At 48.9% G+C, this 20,490-nt stretch overlaps 1 protein-coding gene across 4 annotated transcripts in view; it reads left to right on the top strand.

The window, feature by feature from the left end:
• XYLT1 (xylosyltransferase 1) overlaps window positions 1–20,490 on the top strand; it is a 172,649-nt gene that overhangs the window by 137,194 nt on the left and 14,965 nt on the right. For all 4 annotated transcript variants that reach the window (XM_064153871.1, XM_064153870.1, XM_064153872.1 and 1 more), the window contains 5 exons: window positions 4,654–4,870; window positions 6,912–7,088; window positions 8,265–8,527; window positions 13,115–13,310; window positions 19,101–19,434. In XM_064153871.1, the coding sequence (XP_064009941.1) occupies window positions 4,654–4,870; window positions 6,912–7,088; window positions 8,265–8,527; window positions 13,115–13,310; window positions 19,101–19,434 (1,187 nt within the window). The remainder of the gene's footprint in view (window positions 1–4,653; window positions 4,871–6,911; window positions 7,089–8,264; window positions 8,528–13,114; window positions 13,311–19,100; window positions 19,435–20,490) is intronic.

Raw genomic sequence — 20,490 nt, 5'->3', positions numbered from 1 at the left:
GGATGAAAGAAACAAGGCCAGACTGTCCCAGGTGCATATTCGAAATGGTGAGCATGACTTCTGTGGATTGTTATGGTGCTGGTGTGTTTGTAAGATTTTCTTCAGAGTAAGGGACCTAAAACCAACGTAAGAAGAATCCTGCTTTTGACCTCCTAACATTTACATTCAGGATGTGGGAGTGTAAATGCCTTGGAAAGGAGGCTGCAGTTTCTCTTTCTCCCTCTCTTTCCATCAGTTGTTTTTCTCTAAACTGAGAGTTTTTTCATAGCCTTTGGCAGCAGCAGCAGTTGGGCATTCTGCACTTTCTGCATGCTGTCTGCCATACTGGGAGGAAGCCTTTCTCATCCTGACAGGCTAAGTAGGTGCTATTTCTTTGTGACATTCCTCTCCTTTTCAAGCTTCAGCTCTATTTCAGGAGTTAGAATCATAGAATCAGTCAGGGTTGGAAGGGACCACAAGGGTCATCCAGTTCCAATCTGCCATGGCCAGGCACACCCTACCCTGGAGCAGGCTGGCCAGAGCCCCATCCAGCCTGGCCTTGAACACCTCCAGGGGCGGGGTCTCAACCACCACCTCCCTGGACAACCCATTCCAGCCTCTCACCACTCTCATGCTCAACAACTTCCTCCTCACCTCCACTCTGACTCTCCCAACCTCCAGCTTTGCTCCATTCCCCCCAGTCCTGTCACTCCCTGAGAGCCTAATAAGTCCCTCCCCAGCTCTTTTGTAGCCCTCTTCAGATCCTGGAAGGCCACAAGAAGGTCACCTGAGAGCCTCCTCTTCTCCAGACTGAACAGCCCCAACTCTCTCAGTCTCTCCTCATAGCAGAGCTGCTGCAGCCCTCTGAGCATCCTCGTGGGTCTTCTCTGGACACTCTCCAGCATCTCCACATCCTTCTTGTACTGAGGGTCCAGATCTGGATGCAGCTGGGAGTGAGCCCTGAAGGCTTTTGGCATGACAAGAGGAAGTCTTGGGAAACATGCTAGAAGATCATACTGATCTTTCTCTGGTGCAGTGTGGACGTGTGCCTAAGTATGCAAGTGTTAATTATTTCAGGTATACTAAATGCTGTTTCACCCTTCACAGAACAGAGTTAGTCATGGCAATGGGATGAAGTCAGAGGTGTCTCATGGTCTGCTGGAAATTGATCAGATAGTCAGCAGATGACAGAATCTGTGGCCTGCAGCAGGCAGGGAGTGAAACTGCTCCGTGCAGGTTTTATGAACTTGCTTATTACGAAGGATTATTCAGTGACTGGTTTATGGAGATCTATTGTAGCCCAGAGACTACTCACAAATTCTGCTGCAGAATTGCCAAATTACTATTCTGTGCTTTTCTACCTGGTCACCTAAATTGCAAATTATTGTTTTAAGCTTCTCAACTTGACTCCAGTGTTTCCAAGGTGCCTGTGCAAACACTGCTGGCAAGAGCCTTTCATAGCCTTAAAAATATTTACGTGGCTTTTCCCAGCAAAACTGGCTGACTTCTTCATTTTTTTGTGTAAAGAGAGTGAAAAGAGGAATAGAGTCAAAGAAATATGCAGTTTGTCCACAGACTTTAAGGAGAGCCTGGATATGGTGCTAGGGCAGCTCCACAGATCCTTGCTATGACATTGACTTTTGACTTGTGGTCGTTTCACTGCTGGGTTATTTTACTTCTGTTTTTGGTCCTTTTTCTGGTGAAGTGAGTAATGATGGTGGACCTGGTTAGCAGTGAGATGGCAACAGGAAGTTTGCTAGGCACGAAGCCAGAAATAGGAAACATGTAAGAAGGAATGTTTTCACCCTAGGAATAGATTCTTTGCATGCAAAATCCATTGAATGTCCGTTTCTGCTAAGCAACCGATCAGCAATCTGATAGCTCCGGAGGCTGAAGCAAGCTTTATTCTTCCAGAGGTTTTGGCAGGCAGAGAGCAGCAAAGTCTCCACCTTACACATGGCCTAAGTGTGAGCGATCCGGAGCAGAGGCCTCAGAGCTGCTGTGGTACACAGAGAACTATCCCAAAGGCTGATACTTGACTCCGGGGTTTTCAGTGGTATGAAGTGACTGTGCAGGAGTGTTTATTAGCAGCTGAAATACATCGGAAGCAGAGCTGAGCTGTGTGGTTATCTCCGCGTTGTGGCAGCCTGTGCTAAACATTGTACAAATGCTTTCTGTGTTATACAATTCCAGGGTCTCATCTGAAATGCATTTATAAATCTTTTAGTGCACTGCAGGATCGGAGAAGTTCCCTAGAGGGGTGGCAGCCAGGAGCTGTCTGCACAGTTAACTCTCTGTGCTCAGTGGGCAGATCTCCTCCTGCAGGCACTGGATTTTTCTTAACAAGGTATAAAAATAACATGGAGGGAGTGTGCTCAGGAAATACATTCAGAGTCCTTCTGATAACCTTGGATAGGATGTTAGGACTGAGATTTGCTGTGAGAATGCTCCTGCTGCCAAGAAATGGCATAGTTCACTGCATGTGAACTTGTCTGGGCCAGTGGCTCAAAAAAGTCGTGGAACTCTGCATGGGTGCCAAAAGAGAAGCCCATGGGTATGGGTGCAAAAAAGAGGATCCCGTGGGTATGGGTGCAGAAAGAGGAGCCTGTGGGTATGGGTGCCAAAAGAGGAGGAGCCCGTGGGTATGGGTGCCAAAAGAGGAGGAGCCCATGGGTACCGGTGCAAAAGGAGAAGGAGCCTGTGGGTAGGGGTGCAAAAAGAGGAGGAGCCCATGGGTAGGGGTGCGAAAAGAGGAGCCTGTGAGCTGTGCTGGAAATGGTGAAGCTGAGAGCACAGATCTGCTGGGACCTTCTCCCCCTGACTGTGGCCATGCTGTTCTGCTGCCAGTTTCAGTCGATAAAGCTGTTCTGTATAACTGAGCTTTCTGGCGCTGGGTGAACCCTCTCATGGTGTCCAGGAAAGGGAGTTTGTGAGGGGTTTTGAATTGGCCAGGTGGTTTTTTTGATTTGAGGGCTCCCATTGCCATCAAACTTCTACATCAACAAGAGGATAAAGAGTGGTACATTGGTGGAGATAGCAGCTGCAAGAAATAATCTCCTGGAGAAGAAGTTTGTGCTCCTATCTATATATGGTCCATAAAATTCTGTTATTTTCTTAACATAATTAACTCCAATGAGCATTTAGTTTTGAGGGAAATAAATAAATGACCAAACTTTCAGACACATTAATATTTGATTTGGAGATAGCTGCATAAATATTGAATTTGAAGATTACATTCCAGAGCACTGCATTAAAATTGCAGGACTCTTCTATTATCCTTCATAATGGAACATGAAATTAGAAACTTGTTCATGGAAAGAAAGATTCCTTCACTCTCATCTACGCATTTCCTGCACAGTTGTGTTAACAGAGGAGCTGCTCTTCTCGTACTGTGAGAAGAGCCACAGCTATCAGTAGGATGTGGACCCCCAAGTCATTTATGGGCCTTTTGAAAATTAATATGCACCATTTGATAATTGCCTCTCTGTTCTTTGATTGATACAGAACAAAACTGTAACCAGGGACTTAGCCTACGGGGTTAACACTCACATTTCCAGATGCAGCAGGCCAGAAAGCTTTGAAGTGGTTTCTTAGCTTTCCTATCCTTTCTCTATCCTGTGGTTACATGTGTTTGGGGACCACTAAAATCCCTTCTTCCTTAGCCTAAAATGCTTCTGAAAACTCCACTGTGTAGCTCTCTCTTGTTCAGGAAGGAAACCCAGGTCTTACAGTCCTGCTCACTGGAGGTGCCACAGCTGCTGTTAGTCTGCAGTTCTCGCATCCGGGCAGATGGGTGGCCTTGTGGGGATAGCTGCTCCACCAGCCTGGTCAGCTGCTGTTTGGTACTGCTCAGAAGATGGATCCAGCACAGCCACTCAGCACTGCTAGCAGCACTCGGCCCCCCTTGCAAAGGCCTCTGCTAGTTGGTGGCTGCCCTGCTTCCCTTTCTGGGAAACGGTTCTGGAAATGGAATGACAAACAGAACCTGGGGCACACGGTCTCAAAAGGGCTGCGGGCATCCAGTCCACACTGTTTGCAAACACAGGTTGATTTTCCTACTCCTTTTTCCTTCCCATGTTGGTTTCAGTTCATTTCCTTAGCTTTAGAGTTCCGCAGTTGCTCCTCTTATTCATGGTTCAGCAGTAACAAAAGACTGTTCCCCACAGGCTTGAGAGTGGAGCAGCCGTGCTGGTTCTGCAGCAGAGAGCAGCACGCTTGTGTTGCTTCTGCAGTGGCTGTACCCCGGCAGAGAAGTTCGTGGCATAGTCGCCTAGAAGAAAACTGATCATTTTACCTTTGTGAATAGCTTGCTGTTTCCCAAAGCCTGTCACCAGGCTCTGTTTATTTCCTGTTCATGGCACGGTTCTTCTGCAGTGGTTTAAGGGCTAAGGGACGTCAGGGGCTTTGGTGCCTTGCACAGGTCTGTCTTAGGGCAGCAGAAGGTGTAAATGATGTTTGAAAGCAATCTGTTGATCTTTGTCTCTCTAACTGAACGTAGCACTGACTCCTCATTTATTCAGCCTCTCCACGTTACTTCTGGGTAGAACACAAATATAGACAAGTGGCCTTTTCGTCCTTTCTTGTTTGTTTGAGAAAGTATCTTCTCTGTTTATAGAGCTAGTGAGGCTAAGGAAGTGAGAATTGCCTTGCAACGACTGCTTTGTATTCCCCCAGATTCATCAGAAAGCAAGGCCTGGACCGGCTGTTCCTGGAGTGTGACACCCACATGTGGCGCCTGGGTGACCGGAGGATCCCAGAAGGAATTGCAGTTGATGGGGGGTCAGACTGGTTTCTCCTGAACAGGAAGTTTGTGGAGTATGTCACTTTTTCTAACGACGATCTGGTGACAAAGATGAAGAGGTTTTACTCTTACACATTACTCCCTGCTGAGGTACGTGAGTTCCAAGCCTTCCCTCTCTGTGTCCGAACTGGCAGTGTTTGTGCTCGTCCCAAAGGTTACTGAAGTCAGAGGGGCTTTGGCCTGATTTTGTTGGGCTTTGGATCATCTCACAGTGGGTAATGAGAGCTTTACTCACGAGGCCCTGTAGTATTAGAACCACTTCTGCGGTTGTTGTGTTGCTTGGTTTGTTTGTGAGACTTCTTGCCCTGAGTAGCTTTGTTTTATACTTTTAAGCTTATTAATCTGTTACTGAGCAACAAAAATCCAGCTACCCTTTGCTTGCAAATTGTTCCCTCACAAAGCCTTTGAGGGCTATTAGAGATGGCGAATTGTCTTCTTAAGTAGCTTTCCTCACTATTATCCAGCCCTTTTCTTTAAAAATAACCCCCCGACAAACAGAGGTTTATTGTTCTATTCAAAACTCAGCTGGAAGGCATAGTCACAAATCATTTAGATCACTTGGGAAGGGCTCTGGCTACAAGTGATGCAGAAGGGCAGTCAGACCGAGATGGGCTTCCACCCAGCGCACAGCAGTGCGGCATCGACAGAGTGCACGGAGCCTGGCAGCTGCTCAGGCTGTGCTACACCTGCCTCAACAGGTACTTTGCTCCTCTGGCTCTGCTCCCAGAGTACCACGAGAAAGACCTAATGACTGTCTTTAAAATGGTAACTTTGTTCCTCGGTAGTGGCTCCTGACCGTTTTAAAGGATCTTGCAAATCTAGGCTTATTAGCTTGCAGTGGAGCACAGCGACTGTCATCTTCTGATAGGGGTTTATTATTCTGCACACGTGTTGAATAATCTTGCTTTAATCCCAGTTCTGTTAAAAATCACCTTTTCTCTCAACTCTGATAACCTTTTCATCCATTATCTAAGAGAAATTTCTGTATCATTATAAAAGGACACAGGGCAATGGGTAATTGGGTAGGTTTTTTTTCCCCTCTCGCTTGAATGAGGACGGATGCCTTTATGGGTTTAACCAAACAGCTCAAGCATTAAATCCATATTCACTGGGCTGTCATTTACCATTAAAAAGGGTAGGGGGATTATTTGGGGGCCAGCCATGCTAATGTTGTGCTGGTTATTTATAGGCCTTACTACTGCTGATTTTAAAGAGGAGTCACTGCTGCAGAAATCCTCTCTTAAGGGGCTAAATTTGATCATTTCTATAGTTTCTTGCTGCAAGGTTTTCATTGCAAGATACGTAGCTGGTTTCTTACAATCACCCTGCCTCCACTGCCCTGCTGCCCTGCTCAATCAGTCCCCATTACACAGGATGGATGTAATAGCTGATGTTATGGTGTTATAATTAGGATAGCCCAATAGGAATTCCTTGCTGCCTTGAGTCAGCAAATAAAGACTTACGATTCCAGATGTAATTGCAGGAGGCAGAATGCCCTTCTGGTGCCTGGGGTGAGCTGTGTGCTTCAGAACAAGGCCACTCAACTAGCGATGCGTGTGGAAGTGCTGGGGACAGAGACACCCGCAGAAGAGCTATCTGAGGCTGTTTTTCATAGTAGCCAGGGTGATGGTAGAGGTTTGAGAACTGTCCTAGGAAACAGCCTGAGATATGTCATTAACCAAGTGCTCAGGAAAATAGTCCTGAATGTGCTGGACCAGAGAGTCACTTAGAGCAGACAAATAATGGAATTCTTAGAACTGCTCTTACGGCTGAGCTGGAAGTCAAACAGTTGCTGGCACTGGCACCTCTCTCGGAGTCCTTTGGGCTCCCAGCACCCAAAGCTGCTTAATGCAGAAGCACTGTTGTTCTGTGTCAGGTTGTTGTTGCAAGGCCTCAGCTGTGTGTCACTGCAGCGTGGCTGTGTCTGTTGGGTGCTGCGATCTTTCCATCCTCTGTGGAGCGTGCTCACACAGAGTGCTTTTCACACGTGGCAGAACCACCGAGCTTGCTAATTCTGCCAGCTCAAAAGCAAGTCAGTCACCTGCATTAGGCTGAGGCCCAAGGGCCGAGCTGAAGGAGCAAATGAAGTCTGAGGAGCAGAATGTCCTGATCTGCTCTGTCTTTCTTGCAGTCTTTCTTTCACACTGTTCTGGAGAACAGCCCATACTGTGAGTCCATGGTGGACAACAACTTGCGCATCACGAACTGGAACCGCAAACTGGGTTGCAAGTGTCAGTACAAGCACATTGTTGACTGGTGTGGCTGCTCACCGAACGACTTCAAACCAGCAGACTTCCACCGATTCCAGGTAACTGAATCGCTCCCTTCTCTGCGACCTGCAAGGAAACTCTTCCCCTCTGCAGTGTGGAGCCACCTGACTGCAGCAGGGCCTGGGAGGGGGGAGCTTTGGGTGAGGAGGAAACTCTGCTCTTAATTTCAGGAGAATAAAAGATTGGTGGTTCTGTGTTTTGGCAGTTGAGACTCACTACTGCGAGGTAAGGCCACAAAGCAGCAATTTGGACTCGTGGCATTGGTAGATTTGCTGTTCCAGCAAGGAGGAAAACTTGGCAAGTCTCTCACTGGGCTGTCCTTTCTTGTGGAGGGGATGTTTCCAAAGTTCCATCTCAGGTGCTTTTGTGATTTCACCAAGCTTCTAGCTCTCGTTGCTAAGCAATGGTTTCTGTCTTTGAGAAAAGCTTCAGAGTTGACTGCAGTGTCTACTAGAGGCTTGCATAGCACAGGGCCAGGCAGGGTTTGTGGCTGTGTTGATCAACATGATTATATTTCAGTTTACCTCCTGGTCCTGGGGACGGCCTTAAAAAGTGTAATCAGTTTCCTCAGGGCGGCAGGGGAGCACATCCTCCTGCTCAAGGGTACGCTTGGACTCAAGGCTGTGCCTGGCCTGCACTAGCTTCCGCTCAGAATGAACAGCCTCTTGTTTGGAGGTCAGCAGATCCGCGCGTCTGTCCCTGCAGCTCCTCAGGCTTCCCTGCACAAAGCACGTTTGTCGAGGCTCTGCGTGGGCTGGGAGCGTGTTACCCTGCAGCACCAAGCGATGACTGCTCCAAAACAGAGGTCTTTTCTTTGGTCTGCTGTGCTGCCTACCAGCACAGCTGCAGTCACTGACACAGGCACCCAACTGAAGGAGCAGACGAGACATTATCCAAGAGAGGCTCTGCCACCCCAGCACCAACCCCAGGGAAGTCTGCAGCAGGATAAGCAGCAGCTCTCCAGAAAGCCCTGCCAGTCTGCAGGGGCTGGGGAGAAACCCACAATGACCACCCCCAGAAAACTGAGCCATCACCTAGCTCTGGCCCGAATCTCGGCGACAGAGTCACAGAGGTGACCTTATGAGTCACCTTTGCCCATGGGCAGAACCAGCCCAGGTCCTCAGGCCCTCAGCTCCAGCCCCGTGCTAAGGACGAAAGGTCCCGGCAGGAAGGGAGAACTCACCCCAGTGTCTTTTCCTTCTCTGTCACCACAGCAGACAGCCAGGCCGACCTTCTTCGCCCGCAAGTTTGAAGCCGTGGTGAACCAGGAGATCATCGGCCAGCTGGACGCCTACCTGTACGGCAACTACCCGGCGGGCACGCCCGGCCTGCGCGCCTACTGGGAGAACGTCTTTGAGGAGCCCGACGGCCTGCAGAGCCTCAGCGACGTGGCCCTCACCATGTACCACGCCTTCGCGCGCCTGGGCCTGCGCCGCGCACAGGCCTCCTTCCACGCCGCGGCGGACAGCAGCTGCCGGTCAGTCTCAGCCTCTCTTGCCTTTTCTGGGGGCTCCAGGGGGCACAGCCCAGGGTGCCAAGTGCTGGTGGAGGTTCATCAGCTTCACAGCATCGCAGCATGGTTGGAAGGGACCTCCATAGGTCTGCACTCAGCAGGGGCGTCCTCAGCTAGATCAGGTTGCCCAGAGCCCTGCCCAGCCTCACCTTGAATATCTGCGGGGGTGGGCCTGAACCACCTCCCTGGGCAACCTGCTGCAGTGTTCCACCACCCTCACAGTAAAGAACCTGTTCCTAACATCCGATCTAAATCTGCTCTGCTCCAGTTTGAGGCCATCGCCCTTGTCCTGTCACTGCAGCCCTCTGTAAACAGTCTCTCTCCATCCTTCTTGTAGGCCCCCTTCAGCTACTGCCAGGCCGCTGTTAGGTCTGCCCAGAGCCTTCTCTTCTCCCGGCTGAACCAGCCCAGCTCCCTCAGCCCATCCTTGTAGGAGAGGTACTCCAACCCCCTGAGTATTTTGGTGGCCTCCTCTGAACCCGCTGGCTGGAGCAGGCTGTAACAAGCAGGGCCAAGCAGCTGCTCATTTCCAGGAGCACCTCTGCCCATAACAAAGGCTTGGCTATTCAGGGCTGACAGTGCGACCTGTTTGCCGCGCTTCAGCAGAGCTCCTCTCCAGCCTGATGAAGACTGGCAGGATCCAGCTGGGCAGTGCTACCTCCACTGCTGCATTTTCTTGATGAATTCCAGCAAGCCTATTATACCCACAGCTCCTAAAACCCTCCATGTGACTGCAGCAGAGGTTGTGTCCACCTCTATTATGCTTACCAACAGCAAAGGACAAGACTTCAGAGTGAAGCTGGATGCAGTCAGACCAATGGTCCTTGATTGTTTCTTCCTCTGGGTGCATACATGGAGTACAGAGAACCCCTCAGGGATCAGTCCTGGGACCACTCTTGTTCAACATCTTTGTGGGTGCCATGGACAGAGGCATTGAGTGCAGCCTCAGCAAGTTTGCTGACCACACCAAGCTGTGTGGTGCAGCAGCCAGGCTGGAGGGCAGGGATCCATCCAGAGGGACCTGGAGAGGCTGCAGAGGTGGGCACAAGCCAACTTCATAAGCTTCAACAAGACCAAGTGCAGGCTCCTGCATCTGGGTTGAGGCAATGCCAAGCACCAATCCAGGCTGGGCAGTGAGTGGCTGGAGAGCAGCCCTGAGGAGAGGGACTTGGGGGTGCTGGTGGATGAGAAGCTCAACAGGAGCCAGCAGTGTGCACTTGCAGCCCAGAAAGCCAAGCAGAGCCTGGGCTGCATCAGGAGAAGTGTGGCCAGCAGGGCCAGGGAGGTGATTCTCCCCCTCTACTCTGCTCTGCTGAGAGCCCACCTGGAGTACTGCATCCAGCTCTGGAGCCCCTATAACAAAAGGGCTGTGGAGATGCTGGAGAGTGTCCAGAGAAGGGCCATGAGGATGCTGAGAGGGCTGCAGAAGCTCTGCTGTGAGGACAGACTGAAAGAGTTTGGGCTGTGCAGTCTGGAGAAGTGGAGGCTCCCAGGTGACCTTCTTGTGGCCTTACAGTATCTGAAGGTGTTTGAAGTGTTTAAGGCCAGGCTGGATGAGGCTGTGGCCAGCCTGATCCAGGGTAGGGTGTCCCTGCCCATGGCAGGGGGGCTGGAACTAGATGGTCCTTGTGGTCCCTTCCAACCCTGACTGATTCTGATTCCATTTTGTGATACTTGCTGGAGCTCAGTTTGCCTGCTTGGTGCAGCTGTCTGTGCTGAAAGTGTGGCAACTGGTGGCTCCATTAGCATCAAATAAAATGTGTGTATAAATAGAGAGAGGGAGTGTAAATAAAGCTCTCTCAAATATGTGCCTTCAAGAGGAACTACCCTATATTCTGGATTCCTTTTTCAGTCTGAAAGGGATGTGAAGAAAGAATTCCTAGGTTAGACTTGCACAGAAAAGGCTTTCTTCATGGTAGATGTTGTCTGCCTGCAAACATCTGAAGCTGTTTACGATCAAAGCAGAAAATGTTCATCTTCTAAAATCTTACTTCACAGCATCTTAATTCTTCTTCAGAATGTATTTTTTAGACCTTGCCTGGTTTTTATCCTAATAGAAAACACACACAGCCTAGGCCAGCAAATACTGAAGACACTCCTTGCACTTTGACAGGTGGACTTTGTCCCTCCTGTGTCCTCAAGAAGGAACCAAATGTGCCTTGACCTTCCTACTCTGCTGAGCAGTGTCCCATTAAGAAAGATGTGGCAATAAGTGATCCAGATTCCTATTACAGCTTTGTCAGTAGAGGTTACCAGTGCAAAGCAATAGAGAATCAATAACAATTAGATTGAAATAATCACTAGTAACATAACTTTCTTGTATGAAATAAAGGCAAACCTAAAGAAGTCCTGGATCATTTATCCTGCAAAGTAAAGCCAGCAGAGAAGATGGGAGCCAAGTATAGCTGGCATTGAAATAATTGGACACTCTTTAGTGCTTCTTCCTTTGGCCAGTGCTGATGATGATTTATATCAATAATCGATTTTGTTTCTGGGGAGCCTCTCACTGCACAGGAGCTCAAGGTGCTTTTCAAGCTTGCTCAGGTTACAGATAGGGAAGCCACAGCACCTGCTGCTGATTGCAGCTGTCTCTAGGGTGAACCATGGCTGCTTTATGGCAGGCTGGAGCCTCACGGAACAGTGTGGAGAGGAGTCACAGTGACATGGAGTGGAGGCTTCCCTTTCGTACTTGCCTGAGCCCCCTCAGCACACTGGCAGTCAGCATCCAGTTTAAATCAGAGGACAGTGGCTAAGCCTCGGGTTTGCTCTTCACATCTCTTCTCTCTTGGTGCTGTGTTGTCTTCCTAGGTGTATGCCTAGGTACTCTTGCCCTCCTGTGTTTCTGCATGTCTCTGGCACAGTGCTGGCAGGGGTGCATTTGGGCTGAGCACCTCAGCAGCATTCCCTTTGCTGTTGGGGCTGACAGCAGCACGACGTTAGCTGATGCTGCAGTCACCACTCCAAGGCATTTCTCACTGCTGCAGGCACTGAGAGGCACGTTTGGAGTCTGTCCCACGCTGCCACTGCCCAGGGGACTTTTCTAGGAGAAGCTGCCTTACTTTCCTAGCCAGCCATGCCTCCTGCAAACTGCTCAGCTACTGAATTCAAGTGCGGATCAGCATCTTCAGGGGAAGCAACATTAATGCCTCTCTCCATCTCTCAGCCTTTTTTCTCAGTGCTGCCAAGAGACAGTTTACTCAGACTATTTCAAGGATATTGTAAATATTTGCTGCTGCACAAATATAAAACAGGAGGCCTTAGTACTAGGAACAGAAGTCAGATTGTTGCTGCAGTGTTTTTCCTCAGCACAGCACTGCTGGCCCCATTTGCACCCCTTCTCATTATGTTTATTTCTGAAGCCCTAGAGACTCCCTTCTGGGTGTTGCTTGTTTCATGTAATGGAAAGTCCTTCTTGGTTTGCTCTTCTTGGTGCTTGTGTCTTGGTGTAACAACTTGCATCAGGAGGCTGACTTGGCTGACTTGACTGATAAGGTGTGTGAGTGGTTGGTTGTAAGTGTGTTGTTTCACATTTAACATCAGTGCCGTCAGGTAGCACAATATTTGGTTTCAGAGCTATGAATAACCTGCCTTTAATTATTTATGCATACAGACACTAACCTCATCACAGAGGTTTCTCAGACTGTAGCCAACAACTGGCCATAACTTTGAATTATTTGAATCACAGAGTGCACCAGGTTGAAAGGGACCCTCAAAGGTCATTGTGTCCAAGCACCCCTGTAGTAAGCAGGCCCATCTTGAACTAGATCAGGTTAGAAGCCAGGACTACAATGTCTTTAAATCCAAACTGTAGTTGAAGGATTCCAAATCTCCCAGTGAGAGGTCTTCCTGTGTGTTTGATCTTTTCAGTTTGCTTTTACTCAGGAGGAAAAGATCCCTGGCAAAAGCAACCTCAAGTCTTTAAGGAATGTGAACTTTGTGTTGTAAAATAAAGGAGACCTAAAACGGGGACTGGATCCTGTGCTGCAGTGCCCTGCAGCGTGCTGGGGATCAGCTCTCTGTGGGGAATAGAGCAGGGCAGCAACTGGTGTGTGCCCAGCCTTGCAGCACCCTCTGCTGTCCCCACCTGCAGCTGGTCCGCAGCGAGCAAGGCAGGCACTGCCCTGGTCAGGCATCTCTGGGGACGAACCCTGCCGAAAGCCACTCGATTCGGAGCAGTGGGCACGTTCCTTGAACATCACTGATGTTAGCAACAGTGCTGCAGCGTAGCGAGGTTTGTATCTGCCTGGCACAGTTTACCCAGAGGAAGTGGGGAAGGAGGGGAGTTTTCTGATAAGTAGAGGTGTCTTCTAAAGAGCTTGGAGCTGTGAAGGTGCTGCAGATGAGCATATATTCTTGGTGACAGTCTTTATGTTCCAGGGTAGTCAGAACAGCCTAAGAATGTTTAATAATGAGTCATGAACACACTGGAAATCTCTTCGTGTACAGTGGTGAATTTTCTAGTTGAAATGATGCTTCTTAAACCATTAGCTCCAAGAAAATGGAGATTTCATGTCTCTCTGGTGTAACTGATGAGCATATGCTGCTTTACAGATACTACCCTATGGGCCATCCAGTTTCTGTCCACCTTTACTTCCTCGCTGACCGTTTCCAAGGCTTCCTCATCAGGCACCATGCGACCAATCTGGCTGTCAGTAAACTGGAGACGCTGGAAACGTGGGTGATGCCAAAGAAGGTCTTTAAGATTGCAAGTCCCCCAAGTGATTTTGGGAGGCTGCAGTTCTCTGAGGTAAGTACTTCTAGCCACCTATGCCAAATGCTGTCACTCTCTGGGACATTTGTGTATGAATTCGGCAGCCTTTGGGAACTCTCTTCCCCTGTAATTTTCAGGTGAGAGTGGTTCTCTAGCTGTGATGGTTTGGATGTTCCCTGCCCCCTCACACTTAAGAAAATCGCCCAGACTAGACTCAGCCAAGCTGGAATTAGAATGAAGCTTTGTATTTACAGCTCAGCACAAGATACAAGCAGGTATTTACAATATATATAGAAATAGGCAAGTTAAAAAGGTGATACAGAAACACAGCAGCGCTCCCAGAAACCAGAGTCCCCAGGAGGGGCTCCCAACCACCCTTCCACCTCCTTCCCACCCCTCTACCTTGTCCCAGACTTTGCCTTACATTCAAGGGGAGTTTGGAGAATCGACCAGGAGGGTTAGGAAGCAGAAGGATTAGTTACACAGACAGCAGGGCAGGGAGAGAAGCGCAGGCAGCCAGAGCCAGAGAGCAACTCTGTTATCTATGCTTGTGTCCTTGATTTTATACATCTCAGCAAGCCTCTGAGTGCAGCAGACATCACCATTGTTTCCATTTCACAGCCCAGCATCTAATTCCTCTCACTAAAATGTCCCAGCTAGGCTCAAACTAGCACAGTGCAAGCTGTCTTCCTTGAAGGAGATACTGCTGCCAGATCTGTGGTCAACCCTCAGTTCTTATGTTACTCTTGAGTGACTTTTCTTTCTTAAGGACAAATCAAAGGCATTGACTGTTGCGAAGGGGGCTCAGTAACTTAAAAGTTTTGTGATTGTGGTAGTCGTGGGTGCTGTGAGAGATGCCTGGGGAAAATGCCATGGTTCTGTAGCTCCAACTGCAAATGTGGTAAGTGCTGAAAAACCCCTCCCCAAATCGGTGATAGTCAGGCACTAGCCCACTGAGGAGCAACACAGTGCTGTTGTAACATGGAAGCCAAAACTGTCACAGTGGTGGCAGAGACTTCCCACAAGCCCTGCTGTTTCTCCTAGGAATTTACCTCAGGATCTGACGTAGAGTGTAAAAAAGTACCCTAAAATCTATCAGGAAAGTTGACCACTAATAGAACCTGACATCTGCGTCCTGTTTTCAAGATAGAACTGTCTGAGCACTTCATTTCATGATTTTTCTTGTTAAGCCACAAATTTCAATTAAGGTATAAAATGGATTGAAGCAATGTGTTCCAGTCATTATGGCCAAGTCCATAAATTACCATCTTCTTGGGCAATTAAGAAGTGCCCAGGTAGGCTTCGGCGTTTGGGTGTGTGTGGCGAGTGCGTGACACTAATGTGCCGTTAAGGAGATGGATGGGGAGCGTGTGCCGTTTATCAGCGCCTCTGGTCCCATGCTTGCCATTTCATGCGGTGATAAATGGTCACAGAGGCTTTCATTCTCGGGATCTGGGGGAGTATTTCTGCTGTTTATTTGGTACTTTTAGTCTTACTTTCATCCTGATACCTACTCTGGGTCCTGCTTTAGACAGAGCCAGGCTGGCAGCAGGAGGAGCGTTTTCCTGATTGTGTGGTGAAAAGAAATAGACTGATTTTAGCATCCTAGAACTCAGAGTTGTGGGGAGGAAACAGACTCAGGACCAGAATTTACTTGCTGGCCACTTGCCAGGTCCCCCACCACCCCCCCACTATACATTTCTTCCCAAATAACTAGTTTCACAGCAAGCAGGAGCCTGATTGACAGGTGTCCTGCAGCAGCAGTGCCCAGTGTGGGCCCCCTCTGACAGAGGAGGTGGTGGCACGTGGGTGACCTCTTCACTGCGCTGTGCCCGCAGCTCTGTGGAGTGTGTCACTCTGCAGGGACATCCCCAGATTCCACGAGACTAATGAGCTGCTCTTCACAGCCTCATGGGCCACAGATGGTGTGCAAGCAGCCCTGCAGGAGCTGCTGCTGCAGTGAAGCTGAGTGCAGAGCATGGGGAGGGTTTAATCACTGGTGAGCTGGGGAAACATTTCCTTCTATCTGAGAAGCAACACATAATGAAAAGAGCTTTGACACTGCTTACTACTTTTCACTGTATTTTTCTCACCTAAGCTCTTAAATTGTCTCTTCTGTCATAGCTGATTCATATTTTAAAAGGCCAGAAGGTGCAAAGTAAACCATTTAATCATTTCTTGATTGTTGATTTTACTTTCTGCCTTCCCTTGGCCTGCAGGTATTTCTGCCTCTGAGCCAAATTATTCTCCCAGTTATTCTGATATAAATCCAGCATCAGCCTCTTCAGCTTTGCTGTGGCTGGAAAGCCTCTGATCTGCTGCTGCTTATTAAAGTGCCACTTCTTGGTCAAAGTCTAGCCAGCTTAGAACAAACTTAGCAGTTCAGCTAGGATGAGGCTATCAGCATTCCCAGGTTGAGTACCAGAAAAGAAAACTGAGCTTTGTGCTTGCTGGGACATAGGACTGTTGGTTCTTGCAGCATCTTTCTCCCCCATGATCTGACAAGTTTAAAACTGAATGGGGCTTTTTCAGCTGGGAGCTTTCTTCCCTCCCCCAGCTGACGCCAATGGGGTCAGCAGAAGGAGCCACATCAAATGCACTCCCAGGTGTGTTTGTGACTCTGATCACAACCGAAATTGCAAGGGACACAATAAGATCTCTCCAGTCAGCCCCTCCTGCCCTCTGCTCCTTTGCTTTACTTCACAGACTTTGCTTCTCAGGTAGCAGATTTCTCCACAGACCATGCAAAGGCAAGTGGGAAAAACTAAGCTGAGAGGGTTAGTGGCAGCGTGCCGGTGGCACCTGGCTCCTGCACTCAGTCTGGGGCTGAGTAAAATGAAATAGACTTGCAAGAAACCCAAGAGAGATGATTTCCAAGCATGAAACTCCCACACCTCCCAGAACTGTCTTGTCACAATGCACACAGGATGGCTACTACCAGCCTGGGTTCGTGGCAACCTTCACATGGAGGGTGGCAGATTGATGTGCTGTGCAGTACTAGAAGTCTCAGCTCACCATATATCAGCTGAACACTAAGTTCATTTCTGGCCTTGTTAAGCCTTGTGATTCATCACAGAGAATAAAATAAACTAGGTGGCAGGCAATTAGCGTGTATTGTGTGAACCTAATGGTCCTGTTTGTGGTGAGCAATGAGACACAAACCCATAATCAAGGCATAATTTATCTTGGGAAAATTTTATCTTGGGGCTGAGCAGAGATAGAAGCCAGGAATTTTCAGCCAGTGAGACACTTCCCTGTTTCCAAATGCACCCCATGCACGGTGCCTGCTCTTGAAGCCCAAAATCATGGTGATTAAAATAATGGTGTGGAAAATGTTAGTTTCTGTGCCACATCTCTTCATAATTTATCAGGTATTCATTACAGTTTGATTCCATCCCACATCTTGTGGATTCCATTTGAAAGTCAAAGCTGACTTACCATGTTTAAAGTGCTCTGCAAAATATTAGAGAGGGTTGAAGTGTCTCTTGGCCACACAAACCAGGCAAGTCAGTCCTGGGACCTGGGCTGTGCAGAGTGCAAGGGAAGAGGTACAAGTCTCCACTAATGCCCTCAGTAAAATTCCCTTTGAAATGCTGTCCCTACAGAACCTGCTTGTCCTGTAAGGCATGCAGCACATCTCAACGTCTGCTGTTAGAGCAGCATCACTTGGCGAGCCGAGCATGGGGATTGTAACTTTCTGATTTCCCAATGCTGAGAGACTAAAGAGAGACAAATCATTGAAGTTCTTCAGTAAAAAATATCAAATGTGGTGGAAATGGCTTCCTTACAAGCTTTTCTTTGCCCAGGAGGGGATGGGTTTATTTCACAGGTTGTGGCTTTTATTCCAGGTCCCTTGAGCTCTGGTAGGTGTGACGTGGCTGCACTCAGTGAAGGTTGGCAGAGTAGATAATAAGATCTGGTCAGGAAATATTCTTTCTGTGCTTACTTCCATACATACTCAGTGGGTCCGTGCTGACAGCTCCTGCAGACAGTCACTGCTGGCTCTGATGTTTGGGCTGTGCTGCCTGCTGTGCTTAGCTCGTGTGCTAGGTGAGACACCTCTGAAGTACCAGCGGCCCTGCTGCCCGCATGGCAGAGCACCGGCAGGCTCCTTTTGTCAGGCGTAGTGCAGCGCCACAGTGCTGCAGGAGGAGTTCCTGTGGCGACAGATGGATTTAGGGCAGTATGGTTTTATTCTGCTGGCCTGGTAGCTTTTTGCTTGCAGTCTTCCTGCAATTTGTCTACCAACCACAGTGATTTATTTAGCAGGGATTTAGGACTGGACAGTGTCCAGTACAGGTATCAGAGGCAGTAGGCATCAGGTAATTGTTAGGTTTTAGGGATTTAGGAGGATGTTTGGCATTCTCTTGGAACCACTTAGGCTGATGAAAAGAGATGAAATCTGCAAGCAAACTCTCTGAAGCAAACGAGCACCATTATTTGGTATGCTGCAGTTACTTGGTATGCCTTCAGCAAAGGAGGTTCTGACCGTGCCCATGTGAGGCAAAGGTGAGAGGCAGCTCTGCGCTGGGGAAATCTTCAGTAGTCACATCTGGTGAAAGAGGGGATCCTGTCTGTGTGTGCATGGCCCTCCAGGGACCGCTTGAGAGAATCTCCATATGGGGAACAAATCAACTCCTAGGGCCTCCATGTTCTTTCTTTGGAGATTAAGGCAAAAGAAGACCTGAAGGAACACGAAGGGTTTTAGTAGCAGGCTATCTGGTACTAAATATATGAATGATGTCAGATGTCTGCTTGCCAAAACAAGCCAAGGAATTCTTCAGTTATTCACTTGAAGTGAAGTCCCTCAAATCTTTCTGATCTGAGATCCTGAGAGCAGGATCTCACGAGCCAAGTGAGGTGGGCACTTCCTCCAGAAGCTGAGGTGCAGCCTTCAAAGCCGTAGGTCACCAGGCTGCCTTCTTGAGAGCTGGCAGAATGGTGCATTAGTGGTCAGCCCCAAAAACACGTGCTAGATTTAGTGCTGGGACAGTTGAAAGTCTTTCAGCTGGCCTGGGAAGGCCACTTGCTGCATTTGACACTGCCTGTTCAGGGATGCTTCTTCTCAGTAGCGTGCGACTGTTAACGGCCGCAGCTTGCACCTTAGTGTCGGCTGTGGGTTGTGGGTAAACCGTCGCAGCTCGTATGAAGAGCACTGAAATATGGAAGCTGCTAGGGAAAAGAAACATCCATTAAATATTTACACTAGATTGTGTATCAGCTGCCTCACTATTAATTGGGGAATAAATAAACAATGGCACCGTTGAGGCAGTAAGAAGAGAGTTTACCAGAACTAACTTCCCACACCATACAGGAAAGGAGGGCTAGGACACAGCATCTCGGAGGGAAGTTTTAGTAGAGGCCCTGATGTCCTAAAGTCAGCAAAAGCCTCTTCCTTGATCTCGACAGCAGCTGGGTAGATACCTACTGAAGCATCTGCCTCTCAAGTGTGCAATACATTGTCTTGACCCAGGAGGTGATGAGTCCTGTGTTTCTTTGTGCACAGGCAGTGTTCACTTTCTAGGCTTGGTCCTTTATTGGCTGCTTGCATGTGGAGAAAAAGAACAGCTGCTGTAGTCTGTTGACTTACTCTGAACATAAAGAAAACTTCAACCAGCAGTGGACAGCTGGGCCTTAAAAACAGGCTTGGCAGTCAGAATTCTCACAGTTGGTGTACGGCTTCTGATCTCGCGTGGTGCTGCTGCCAGCCTCTATAGATGTGTTAGAGAGAGTCTGTCACTGCTGTGCCTTGGGAGCCCTTACTTGGCGTGAGGGCCCCAGGTGCTTGCGGAGACGGTGCCGGCAGCCTTGTGGTCTTGGTTTCAGATTGGCACCGAGTGGGACGCCAAGGAGAGGCTGTTCCGGAATTTCGGGGGGCTGCTGGGGCCGACGGACGAGCCAGTGGGCATGCAGAAGTGGGGGAAGGGCCCCAACGTCACCGTCACCGTCATCTGGGTGGATCCCGTCAACATCATCGCCGCAACGTACGACATCCTCATCGAGTCCAGCGCCGAGTTCACTCACTACAAACCACCTCTGAACCTGCCCCTGCGGCCTGGTGTCTGGACCATAAAGATTCTGCACCACTGGGTGCAAGTAGCTGAAACCAAATTCCTCGTTACTCCTCTCACCTTTTCCAATCAGCAGCCTATCAAACAAGGTAAGGTCTCTTTGGTTGGAACAGGAATAACACAGCTGTCCTCCCCGTGTGGGCTGTCACTGCTGCCCAGAGAAATGAAGTAGCACTGGGTCGGAAAGGAGAAAAGGAAGGGATTTTATAGCTACTAAATCAGGAGGAGTTGTTACATGAAGACAGGTGGAAACGTCTGTAGCCAGTCTGTGAAGCAGCCACTTTGACCAAAAGGCTATTTATATCCTTAAAATATGCATATCTCAGAATCCAGAGAACTTCAGACTCAGTAATCTGAGAGCCATCAGAAACCCATCAGTTAGAAACAGAAAGAAAAGTGGACCTTGTTTGCTGCCTCCCATTCACACTTGCTCATAGAGAGTTGCTGATGTCTAAACTGCTGCCTTGACAAAGTCTGTGTGTTTAACCAGAAAAGCATTAACATACACAATGCTCAATTAGACACAATTACCCTAGGCCAGAGCTCACCTGACACACCATCAGGCTGGGCATTCACTTTTGCCTGGTAGCTGCCTGACAGCTGTCAAAACCTCCTCAGTACACACCAGTTCAATGTCTATGGATATGGTGCTCCCAGTAACTCCACCATCAGGCCCACGCTGGCACGTTTTAGGAACAAACCATTTTCTTCCTTCATAGAATCATAGAATCAACCAGGTTGGAAGAGACCTCCAAGATCATCCAGTCCAACCTAGCACCCAGCCCTATCCAGTCAACCAGACCATGGCACTAAGTGCCTCATCCAGGCTTTTCTTGAAGACCCCCAGGGACGGTGCCTCCACCACCTCCCTGGGCAGCCCATTCCAATGCCAATCACTCTCTCTGTGAAGAACTTCCTCCTAACATCCAGCCTATACCTACCCTGGCACAACTTGAGACTGTGTCCCCTTGTTCTATTGCTGGTTGCCTGGGAGAAGAGGCCACCCCCCATCTGGCTACAATGCCCCTTCAGGTAGTTGTAGACAGTAATAAGATCACCCCTGAGCCTCCTCCTCTCCAGGCTAAACAGGCCCAGCTCCCTCAACCTCTCCTCATAGGATTTGTGCTCCAGGCCCCTCACCAGCT

This window comes from Pogoniulus pusillus, chromosome 13, assembly GCF_015220805.1.
Source record: "Pogoniulus pusillus isolate bPogPus1 chromosome 13, bPogPus1.pri, whole genome shotgun sequence".
Lineage (NCBI taxonomy): Eukaryota > Metazoa > Chordata > Aves > Piciformes > Lybiidae > Pogoniulus > Pogoniulus pusillus.
The sequence above is the reverse complement of the archived record's forward strand: the minus strand, read 5'-3'. Positions and strand labels throughout refer to the sequence as shown.